The sequence below is a fragment of the Trichosurus vulpecula genome, chromosome X (genome assembly GCF_011100635.1).
Source record: "Trichosurus vulpecula isolate mTriVul1 chromosome X, mTriVul1.pri, whole genome shotgun sequence".
Classification (NCBI taxonomy): domain Eukaryota; kingdom Metazoa; phylum Chordata; class Mammalia; order Diprotodontia; family Phalangeridae; genus Trichosurus; species Trichosurus vulpecula.
Window position 1 is genome coordinate 8,578,066 of NC_050582.1, and position 12,443 is coordinate 8,590,508.

At 52.0% G+C, this 12,443-nt stretch overlaps 1 protein-coding gene across 1 annotated transcript in view; it reads left to right on the forward strand.

Annotated features, from left to right (window-relative positions):
* Positions 1 to 2,188: 2,188 nt before the first annotated feature.
* The window catches only part of PCDH19 (protocadherin 19), a gene marked incomplete in the record, with an annotated part of 72,659 nt that continues 62,404 nt past the window's right edge, over positions 2,189 to 12,443 (forward strand). The window contains 3 exon segments of the mRNA XM_036740241.1: positions 2,189 to 4,399; positions 7,206 to 7,346; positions 7,932 to 8,259. Of these exon segments, the coding sequence (XP_036596136.1) occupies positions 2,259 to 4,399; positions 7,206 to 7,346; positions 7,932 to 8,259 (2,610 nt within the window).

The window sequence follows — 12,443 nt, forward strand, 5'->3', positions numbered from 1 at the left end:
ACCTCAAGTAGAGAGACAAGGGAGCCAGGAAAAAGGGAGCTAGGAAGAGAAAAGATAGAGAAGAGGAAGGAGAGGTGTCTCATTAAAATGATGGGAAAAATGCAATCTCCCCCAAATCTTTTCGCAGCATCGCCAAAGAAAGCGGCGGCGAGCGGTTCATCCAGAGGATGAACTGCGGCGCTCAAACCTAGCCCCTCCCGGCTTGGGTACCACTTCTCTGTGTGTAAGTTTCTCCCTCTTGGCTCCTCCCCTTCGGCGAGCTGGCCCCGCCCCTCTAGCCAGAAACACATTCTGTCGTCTGCTGATTGGCTGCAGCCTGGCGTAGCTCCGGCTTGAGCAAGCCCTCTCTCCAGATTCCGCGGCCAGTAGTTTGCGGCAACGGGAGGAGGAGCAGCAAAGGAGGAGGAGGAGTAGGCGACGGCGGCGGCGGCGGCAGCAGTGGCGGCAGCGGCATCGGCGAGGTGGTAGAGAGACAGAGAGAGAGACAGACAGAGAGAGAGAGAGACAGACAGACAGACAGAGACAGACAGAGAGAGAGAGAGACAGACAGAGAGAGAGAGAGAGAGAGAGAGAGAGAGAGAGAGAGAGAGAGAGGAGAGCCTCCAGCAGGACAGCTCGTACACATAAATGCAGGGGTGGGATTTTTAAACGCACCGGCAGACGGTCCCCAGTGCTGGTCCTAGGGATTCTGGCTGCCTGAGATTTTTAAGAACTTAGGGATCTCTCCGCCGGGTACCAGCAGCATCTTCAGCTCCCTCACACGCACGCAGACTCACACACACACAGACAGACAGACAGACAGACACACACACACACACATAGAGATACCTGGAGAGAGAGCGGGGAAGCACCCTTTCCGCGAGCCAAGAGAGAGCCAAACGAAAGGAACCTGGGCCTGGAAGTAAACTTTGACTGCGAGAGCAAGCGAGCGAGGGAGAGAGAGCCGCGGTAGCCTGGCTGGGGCAGCCGTGCGTACAACCGGATGCCTGCGAGAGGAGGATGAGCTCTGGGGGATTTGATCTGGCAGCTGCTGCGCCGATTTCGCACCCACCCCACCGGAGCCCGAGGTAGAAGGCGAGCCCACACCTGCGGTATCTCAGACTTTCTGTGCCAATCCATATCATTGTGAATTCTCCATCCTCCCTCTCTGATCCCTCTACTCACCTTACCCCACCCCCCTCACCCCAGCTATTTGAAAGAACTGAGACTTTGATTTCCTCGGGCAAATCCCCTGACAATTGGCTCAAAAACTTGAGGTGGTGGGGGGAGTGCGCGCCGGGGTGCGGTGGTGTTAACTTTGATTGCCCGATCTCAGCCGCCCGCTGCCCTTTGACTCGTTAGGGACGATTCCCTGCAGGCGGCCCTCCTGTCGGTGGAAACCGACCGACGGGCGTAGGAAAATCCCTTTGCGAACGAGAGCAGCCGCTACCGCAGCCTCTCCCCTGCCCGCTGGCCTGAGCCCCGGGACCCAGGATCGGCTTGAGAAGCCCCGGCATCTGCAGGACTTTCCGCCAACCTCAGCCACAGACGCGGCTTTCCTCCCCTCCCCAACTCCTGATATTAACCCAAATCTATTTATCTATCTTAAAAACAAAACCAGCCTCCAGACTGACCAAGCCATAAGGACGCGCTGAAAGTGTGCCTGTTTTCTGCAGTAAGATTTGTGCATTTTTGGGGAGGGGGGAAGATATTTGCGCATGCCAGGTGCAAAGACATCTAAATCTCCTATACAGTGACTGTGTGTTTGCGCGGGGCTCTGTGGCTGTGTTCTTGACTGTCTTTTAGCTTCTCATTTGTTTCGGTAACTTCTGTTTTTGACTCGGCTGTTCCTTGGACCAGCCAGAAGAATCCTTTGTGCTCCCCTGTGCCTCCAACCTTTCTCTCCTCGCTTCCGATTTGGGGGGCTGTTGATCGCCTCTAACTTTAAAGGGACTGAAACTAAAGCGGGGGTGAAATTGACTAGCTGGGCAGTCGGGATCGAGGAGAAGAGCTGAGCCAGCGCGCTAGCTCTCGCCCTATTTCTGTCTCCTCTCCCTGTCTTTCCCAGCCTTTTCACATCCCAGGCGTTTGCTTCGCCTCCTGATTCTTTTTCGTCCTGCTCAGCAGGACCTATCTTCTCTGCTTCTTCTCCACGCTTCTTTCCTCCCCGCCAAAAAAGAATAGAAACAAAATAAAAGCAAAAATAAAAATCAACAGGCAGACCAACCAGCCAAGTAATAGGGAGTCCGTGAAAAGGAGGAGTCACGGAGCCAAGAAAAATGGATTCTTTTTTCCCCATGCTCCTCCTCGAAGCTTTGCTGTGGACCCAGGCGGCATCCTTGATCAATTTAAAATACTCAGTAGAGGAGGAGCAGAGAGCGGGGACAGTGATTGCAAATGTCGCCAAAGATGCTCGAGAGGCCGGCTTTCTGCTGGACGCTCGGCAGCCCGCCTTCCGGGTGGTGTCCAACTCGGCCCCCCACTTGGTGGATATCAACCCCAACTCTGGGCTGTTGGTCACCAAACAGAAAATCGACCGGGACCTGCTCTGCCACCAGAGCCCCAAGTGCGTGATCTCCCTGGAGGTGATGTCCAGCTCCATGGAGATCTGCGTGGTCAAGGTGGAAATTAAGGATCTGAACGACAACACGCCCAGTTTCCCCAGCTCGGAGGTAGAGCTGGAGATCTCCGAGACCGCGAGCCCCGGCACGCGCATCCCGCTGGACGGCGCCTACGACCCGGACTCAGGCAGCTTCGGTGTGCAAACGTACGAGATCACGCCCAATGACCTCTTTGGCTTGGAGGTGAAGACCCGCGGCGACGGCTCCCGCTTTGCTGAGCTAGTGGTGGAGAAAAACTTGGACCGTGAGACCCAAGCCCACTATAACTACCGCATCACAGCCCTGGACGGTGGCGACCCGCCGCGCATGGGCACCGTGGGGCTCAACATCAAGGTGATCGACTCCAACGACAACAACCCGGTGTTCCCGGAGCCCACCTACTTGGTGAGTGTCCCCGAGAACGCGCCCCTCAACACGCCCGTCATCCACCTCAACGCCTCCGACCCCGACGAGGGCACTAACGGCGAGGTGGTTTACTCCTTCTACGGCTTTGTCAACGAAAAGGCCCGCGGCCTCTTCCAGATCGACCCGCACAGCGGTCTGATCTCGGTGAGCGGCGCCATCGACTACGAGCAGGGCCGCGTGTACGAGCTGGACGTGCAGGCCAAGGACTTGGGGCCCAATTCCATCCCGGCCCATTGCAAGGTCACCGTGAGCGTGCTGGACGTCAATGACAACGCGCCGGTCATCAACCTGCTGTCGGTCAACAGTGAACTGGTAGAGGTGAGTGAGAGTGCCCCGCCGGGCTACGTGATTGCGCTGGTGCGGGTGTCCGACAGAGACTCGGGGGTGAACGGTCGGGTTCAGTGCCGCTTGTTGGGCAACGTGCCCTTCCGCCTCCAGGAGTACGAGAGCTTCTCCACCATCCTGGTGGACGGGCGCCTGGACCGCGAGCAGCGGGACCAGTACAACCTCACCATCCAGGCCCGCGACGGCGGTGTGCCTTCTCTGCAAAGTACCAAGTCCTTCACCGTCAAGATCACTGACGAAAACGACAACCACCCACACTTCTCCAAGGCCTACTACCAAGTCATAGTGCAGGAGAATAACACCCCTGGGGCCTATCTGCTCTCGGTCTCGGCCAGGGACCCGGACTTGGGCCTCAACGGCAGTGTCTCCTACCAGATTGTGCCCTCGCAGGTGCGAGACATGCCTGTCTTTACCTACGTGTCCATCAATCCCAACTCGGGGGACATCTACGCCCTGCGCTCCTTCAACCACGAACAGACCAAGGCTTTCGAGTTCAAGGTGTTGGCCAAGGACGGGGGCAATCCTTCCCTGCAGAGCAATGTCACCGTCCGGGTCATAGTCCTCGACGTGAATGACAATACCCCAGTGATCACCGCGCCGCCCCTGGTCAACGGCACCGCCGAAGTCTACATCCCCCGAAACGCCGGTGTGGGCTACCTAGTGACCGTGGTCAAGGCTGATGACTATGATGAGGGCGAGAATGGAAGGGTCACCTATGACATGACCGAAGGCGACCGGGGCTTCTTTGTGATCGATCAAGCCAACGGCGAGATCCGCACCACCCGGACCTTCGGGGACAGCTCCAAGGCCACTTACGAGCTCATCGTGGTCGCCCATGACCATGGCAAGACCTCCCTGTCAGCCTCTGCCTTGGTCTTAATCTATCTGTCCCCGGCCCTCGATGCCCAAGAGTCGGTAGGGTCTGTTAATCTGTCTCTGATTTTCATCATCGCCCTGGGATCTATCGCTGCCATCCTCTTCGTCACCATGATCTTCGTGGCAGTGAAATGTAAGAGAGATAACAAGGAGATCAGGACCTACAACTGCAGGTAACGGCACCTGACCCTCCCCCCCCTTTGTTGTGGCAAATATGGTGATGGTGATGGTGTCTGTGCGTCTCTGTGTATGGTGATGGTGATGGTGTCTGTGCGTCTCTGTGTTTAGACAAACTGCTTTACCAAAAAAATCACAAATGCATAAAGTTTACTTAAATACTTTTTTGTGAAGGCAGAAAAAGGTTTGTCCCAGCCCGAGGGGGATCAATTCTCTGGCTCTGACACTTTGCTGTAAGACAGTCGTTTACTGTTTGCATTCTGTCATAATGATGATAAGCAGAGAAGCAATTATCTTTCTAAAATTTGCACAGCTGTCTCCACGAAGTTATGGCAGAAAAAAAATTAGAGTAAGAGAAGGAATAGTTTCCTTTCAAAAAATAAAATGTACAGAGCCCCAGCAGCCCCAGTAACCAGCGACGGAGCCTAGCTTTGGGCCAGGTCTGCCAGCTGCCCAGTCCCAGTGGAGAGGATGTGCCTGGGAGGGAGAAGCAGGGCTGGGAGTTTGAGCTGGAATGGGGGAGGGGAGAGAGGGGGAGGAGGGAAGGAGCGGGGCTATTAGAGAGCCTGGAGTCTGTGCTCAGCTGAAGCCAAAAGCTGGATGCAAAGGGAGCGGTTTTCTCAGTTATCTGGATGTTCCGAAAGATCTGGGTGCTTGGCTGGGCTGTAGACCAAACACCAAAGCGACTGATGGCACTTTCCCTTTTGGATGTAGACGGTTATTGTTACTATTATTACAACAATAGCGAGCTGGTGGGTGGGGGCCCAGCTCCCCTCCAGGGCAAATTGGTGGCGCTTGCAAGGTAGAGGCATTATTTGTGTGGGGCCCCCACCAGAGAATGCCACTATGGATACTCGCGTCTCTGAGTCTTCTGAGGCGTGTGTACATAGCGCCGGTGGGGGTGGGGGTGGGGGTGGGGGTGGGAATGAGAATCGGCAAAGAGAAAGGTGGAAACACAGAGAAATCATAGAAGAAATAAGATTTCCTGATCCATAGACTAATTAGAGGGTGAACCCAGATACTGTTATGCGGATTCTTCAAATCCAGCCGGTGTTTATTATTTTTTACAGCACCATCAAATCAAATGGTTTAAAAAAAAAGAGGTTTTTGGAGTTCGGTGCAAATGACTGCCGGATTCCTGTGTCCTCCCCCTCCCCCTTCTCCTCGGCCCGCCCGGACCCCGCAGGTGTGTGTGTGTGCGCGCGCTTTGCCACACAAGCATTTCTCCTGGATCTCAGTTTGACCATCTGTGCTTGACGTATGCAGCAAGCAATCCGAAGCCGTCCTGGCCTGGGTCCGAGGCAGCGGCGGCACAGGGGCAGCGAGGCAGCTTGGGTCCGAATGGGCGCTTAGAGGCCGAGCAGCCCGAGTTAGCCCGACAGAGGCGTACCCCCATGAATATCAATGAGGGCCCATAAAGGAGCAGCTGCGGCATCGCCTCTGAACTGGGGCTAATCCTGTTAGGAGGGAAGTGGCCCCGACTCTGCTTCTGCCCTGTGGGGCGGGGAGATCTAGCGAGGACCTAGCCGCTGCTGCTGCGGCTGCAACTGCCCCTGGCCCGGGCCTGAGCCCAGGCAGCCAGAAAGGATAGGGCTTCTTCAAAGTTGTATTTGGCCCGCGGCCGGGGCAGGTGATGGGAGCCCAGGGCCCTGCCCACCCAGCACAAAGTGTCTAAGCCTTTTGCTGGATGAAAAAGAATCTAGAGCCTGAGCTCGAGAGAGCCGGGCGAGCTCTGCAACCTGCCAGAGAGAGAGAGAGAGAGAGAGAGAGAGAGAGCGCTCGGTCACATAGAGCCCTTGTTGAGTTTGGGGCCAGGCTGGCTGCCCCAGGCAAACACCCGTCTGGGCTTCTCTCCCCCTCCCCCTAACCCCTCCCCCTCCAGACAAGCACTCTGAGACTCGGGATGGCTGAGGATTAACGAAGTACAATTCAGTGCCATGACTGATAAATAAAGGGCAGTGCCCAGGATGCCTTTGCTGGGTACTGTGAATGCCCCTTTGCCAGGCTGCCCAGCCTAGGTGAGCAAAACAAGTGCAGCTGCCCAGTGATTCCGGCCAAGGATGCTGCTATGTCTATATATATCTACATTTTTTTTTAACAGCCAAGATCCTGGGATGCCCCCCACCAGTCTTAGCCCTGCAGCATCAGTGTGCTCTCACTGCCCGTCTGCCCAGACCCTGCAGAGGCTTGAGGAGGATGCCGGGAGCTTCTGAGCTCGAGGTGTGGGCCATGCCCAGGTGGCGATAGCCTCTCAGTGGCCGTCTTTTCCCTCTCCTACGGTCTACTGCTTGGACTCCTCAGCAAGCTGGGCTCCAGAGACTGGGTTTTCCTTTCTGGGTGGCCTTAGGGATCTCTTGATGTCCTCTGGCAGCCCCCTCCCCACCTCGAATTTATTGATGAGACTTGGGAGATGTTATGCAATAGCCGTGTGAATTGTCCTTGCTTTTTGTAGGCAGGACCAGACTGCTGCCACCTTCCTTTTCCTTGGAGGAGAAAACCTGTATTCTTTATGGGCCCTGCTCTTTTACTTAATACTGTACAGAGATTGCATTTCAAAACAATGCGAAGTCCCGTGCTGTAGAAAGTAATAAACGGTTTGGAGAATCCGGCCCCATCCAAACGGCTCTGCTTTGCTAAGCCCAAGAGCCGCTGCATTGTTCTGTGCCCGTGTCTCTGTCTGTCTGGGTCTGTGTGAATTGAACCGACTTGAGTTCTCTCTGTTCCGTTTCCAGCCCCACTGTCTGTAGGTCTGCCTCAGAGAAGCCTGCTGCTCAATGCACTAACCTTGACATTCTCTTGCAGCAGCTGTCTAGCCATCCCTCGCCTCTTCTGCCATTTCATAAAAAGGCCCAAACGGCAAGTGGAGGGTCTGCGGCTCTGTTTCTCCTGGGAACAGGGAGGAAGGCAGAAAAGCAGGGGAGAAACGGAGCCTACCGGGACCAGGTACAAAAGACGCTGCTCCTCATTCAAGCCACCGTGGGCTGGCAGACACGGGGGTGGGGGGAGGGCGGGAGGGGGATGGGACAGCGGCCTGGCACCCATTGCTGTCACCAAGGGGCACTCCGGACGTGCTTGGCTGACCAGGCAGGCCAGTGGTCAATGACAGAGGAAGTAAAATGGCTAATGCCCCGAGGGGGGTTAGTAATCATTGGGTTCGTTTTCCCTTTCCTTCATCCCCATATCGGTCCTTCCACTCGTACGTTCTCTCAGGTCCGGTGGCGGCTCACAAATTGGAGCATCTGAGCATTGTGTTGTATCTTTCCAGTGGGCTCCCTTTCCCCCTGCCAAATTATACCTAGCAAATTCAAAATGGAAGAAGGGGGGGCACTAAATTTGGCCTGCAAACTTTGTGGTCCCTGGCTGATTTTCATATGCCAGAAGCACCAGGAGGAAACAACTCGACGTAATGGGTGCAAAGAAGACATTGAGCTGTCGGAGGAGCAAAGCCCTTCGGGTGGCTGCTGTTTATCACTCAGGGCATATTGCCAGGTAGCTCAAGAGGCTCACTTTGCCTTTTCTGTCACACAGGATTGCTGAGTACTCCTATGGGCACCAGAAGAAATCGAGCAAGAAGAAGAAAATCAACAAGAATGACATCCGGCTGGTGCCCCGGGACGTGGAGGAGAATGACAAGATGAACGTGGTCAGCTGCTCCTCCCTGACCTCGTCCCTCAACTACTTCGACTACCATCAGCAGACCCTGCCACTAGGCTGCCGTCGCTCAGAGAGCACCTTCCTGAATGTGGAGAGCCAGGGTGGTCGGAATGCAGGCTCCAACAACGTCTACCACCACACCTTTACCGTGCAGAGTGCCCAGCAGCCCGACCTGATCATCAACGGGATGCCTCTGCCAGAGGTGAGTGTGGGGAGCCCTCTGGGCTGCCTGGACTGGGCCCCTTTGTTTGTTAGCTGTCCCCCCCACCAGCCTGGGCAAGTGGGGCTTGTCAAGGTAGACCCTTTGGGGCTCAGGAGCCAAGGTGGCCATTCCTAAGTGCTGCCCTCCAGGGTGGCATGGTACCAGGGCATTTCTGCCCTGGCCTCCATGTTGCACCTGCCAACAAAAAGGACATTTTAAGGTGAAATGGAGTAAAAGAGGCAGCAGTTTCATTTGCCGACAACACCCAAGGAGCAGCAACCAGGATAGGACTTCCTTCAAAGCTCTACAGGGCATTGGCCCAGTGATGTACCCTACATTTTTTTCCATTAAAAATTGAGGTAAGGGGGAAGAAGCCTGAGCCACAAGATATTCTGCCTTATTGGTCCCACTTGCTTCAGAAGAGCCCACCATTCTAGTAGGTGCTTTGGCAGGCTGGTGGAAAATGATCTAGAGAAGGCAAGTTGTAGTGGAATTTAAACTCTACCCTCTATTCTTCTGGGGCTGTAGTTCCAGTTTGGAAATGATTAAAGCATGGGATTTGCCATATTCCTGCTAACTGGCATCTTCCTTAGAGGGTGGTTCAAGAGGGGCAGGAAGCAAAATTCCTTTGCCACTTGGTAGTAGCTCTGGTCACAGCGGATAGAAGAGGAGGTTAAAACTGTAATTTACCACGTGATTTTTTTTGTATTAACTGGATATTACATATCTATGTCTGCCATTACCATGGTAATTTGTCATTTACCATGAGGGGTTTTTGGATAAACTGTGGATCTCAGATATCTGGGTCTGCCATTACCAGGGCAAAGTGAAATTGTCATTCACCACAAGGGGTTTTTGGATAAACTGTGGATCTCAGCCATGCAAGTCTGCCATTACCAGGGCAAAGTGAAATTGTCATTTACCATGAGAGGTATTTGGGAAAACTGTGGATCTCAGATATCTGGCTCTGCCATTACCAGGGCAAAGTGAAATTGTCATTTACCATGAGGGGTTTTTGGATAAACTGTGGATCTCAGATATCTGGCTCTGCCATTACCAGGGCAAAGTGAAATTGTCATTTACCATGAGAGGTATTTGGGAAAACTGTGGATCTCAGATATCTGGCTCTGCCATTACCAGGGCAAAGTGAAATTGTCATTTACCATGAGGGGTTTTTGGATAAACTGTGGATCTCAGATATGTGGGTCTGCCATTACCAGGGCAAAGTGAAATTGTCATTTACCATGAGGGGTTTTTGGATAAACTGTGGATCTCAGATATCTGGCTCTGCCATTACCGTGGCAGGGTGAAATTGTCATTTACCGTGAGGGGTTTTTGGATAAACTGTGGATCTCAGATATCTGGGTCTGCCATTACCAGGGCAAAGTGAAATTGTCATTTACCATGAGGGGTTTTTGGATAAACTGTGGATCTCAGCCATCCAAGTCTGCCATTACCGTGGCAGGGTGAAATTGTCATTCACCACAAGGGGTTTTTGGATAAGCTGTGGATCTCAGATATCTGGGTCTGCCATTGCCAGGGCAAAGTGAAATTGTCATTTACCGTGAGGGGTTTTTGGATAAATTGTGGATCTCAGCCATCTGGGGCTGCCATTACCATGGCAGGGTGAAATTGTCATTTACCATGAGGGGTTTTTGGATAAGCTGTGGATCTCAGATATCTGGGTCTGCCATTACCAGGGCAAAGTGAAATTGTCATTTACCGTGAGGGGTTTTTGGATAAACTGTGGATCTCAGCCATCCAAGTCTGCCATTACCATGCCAAGGTGAAATTGTCATTCACCACAAGGGGTTTTTGGATAAACTGTGGATCTCAGATATCTGGGTCTGCCATTACCAGGGCAAAGTGAAATTGTCATTTACCATGAGGGGTTTTTGGATAAACTGTGGATCTCAGATATCTGGCTCTGCCATTACCACGGCAAAGTGAAATTGTCATTTACCATGAGGGGTTTTTGGATAAACTGTGGATCTCAGATATCTGGCTCTGCCATTACCATGGCAAAGTGAAATTGTCATTTACCATGAGGGGTTTTTGGATAAACTGTGGATCTCAGATATCTGGCTCTGCCATTACCAGGGCAAAGTGAAATTGTCATTTACTATGAGGGGTTTTTGGATAAACTGTGGATCTCAGATATCTGGCTCTGCCATTACCGTGGCAGGGTGAAATTGTCATTTGCCGTGAGGGGTTTTTGGATAAACTGTGGATCTCAGATATCTGGCTCTGCCATTACCGTGGCAGGGTGAAATTGTCATTTACCGTGAGGGGTTTTTGGATAAACTGTGGATCTCAGATATGTGGGTCTGCCATTACCACGGCAAAGTGAAATTGTCATTTACCATGAGGGGTTTTTGGATAAACTGTGGATCTCAGATATCTGGCTCTGCCATTACCGTGGCAGGGTGAAATTGTCATTTACCATGAGGGGTTTTTGGATAAACTGTGCATCTCAGATATCTGGGTCTGCCATTACTGTGGCAGGGTGAAATTGTCATTTACCATGAGGGGTTTTTGGATAAACTGTGGATCTCAGATATCTGGCTCTGCCATTACCGTGGCAGGGTGAAATTGTCATTTACCATGAGGTGTTTTTGGATAAACTGTGGATCTCAGATATCTGGCTCTGCCATTACCGTGGCAGGGTGAAATTGTCATTTGCCGTGAGGGGTTTTTGGATAAACTGTGGATCTCAGATATCTGGCTCTGCCATTACCGTGGCAGGGTGAAATTGTCATTTACCATGAGGGGTTTTTGGATAAACTGTGGATCTCAGATATGTGGGTCTGCCATTACCACGGCAAAGTGAAATTGTCATTTACCATGAGGGGTTTTTGGATAAACTGTGGATCTCAGATATCTGGCTCTGCCATTACCGTGGCAGGGTGAAATTGTCATTTACCAATGAGGGGTTTTTGGATAAACTGTGGATCTCAGATATCTGGCTCTGCCATTACTGTGGCAGGGTGAAATTGTCATTTACCATGAGGGGTTTTTGGATAAACTGTGCATCTCAGATATCTGGCTCTGCCATTACCAAGGCAAAGTGAAATTGTCATTTACCATGAGGGGTTTTTGGATAAACTGTGCATCTCAGATATCTGGGTCTGCCATTATCGTGGCAGGGTGAAATTGTCATTTACCATGAGGGGTTTTTGGATAAACTGTGGATCTCAGATATCTGGCTCTGCTATTACCAGGGCAAAGTGAAATTGTCATTTACCATGAGGGGTTTTTGGATAAACTGTGCATCTCAGATATCTGGCTCTGCCATTACCAGGGCAAAGTGAAATTGTCATTTACTATGAGGGGTTTTTGGATAAACTGTGGATCTCAGATATCTGGCTCTGCCATTACCGTGGCAGGGTGAAATTGTCATTTGCCGTGAGGGGTTTTTGGATAAACTGTGGATCTCAGATATCTGGCTCTGCCATTACCGTGGCAGGGTGAAATTGTCATTTACCGTGAGGGGTTTTTGGATAAACTGTGGATCTCAGATATGTGGGTCTGCCATTACCACGGCAAAGTGAAATTGTCATTTACCATGAGGGGTTTTTGGATAAACTGTGGATCTCAGATATCTGGCTCTGCCATTACCGTGGCAGGGTGAAATTGTCATTTACCATGAGGGGTTTTTGGATAAACTGTGCATCTCAGATATCTGGGTCTGCCATTACTGTGGCAGGGTGAAATTGTCATTTACCATGAGGGGTTTTTGGATAAACTGTGGATCTCAGATATCTGGCTCTGCCATTACCGTGGCAGGGTGAAATTGTCATTTACCATGAGGTGTTTTTGGATAAACTGTGGATCTCAGATATCTGGCTCTGCCATTACCGTGGCAGGGTGAAATTGTCATTTGCCGTGAGGGGTTTTTGGATAAACTGTGGATCTCAGATATCTGGCTCTGCCATTACCGTGGCAGGGTGAAATTGTCATTTACCATGAGGGGTTTTTGGATAAACTGTGGATCTCAGATATGTGGGTCTGCCATTACCACGGCAAAGTGAAATTGTCATTTACCATGAGGGGTTTTTGGATAAACTGTGGATCTCAGATATCTGGCTCTGCCATTACCGTGGCAGGGTGAAATTGTCATTTACCAATGAGGGGTTTTTGGATAAACTGTGCATCTCAGATATCTGGCTCTGCCATTACTGTGG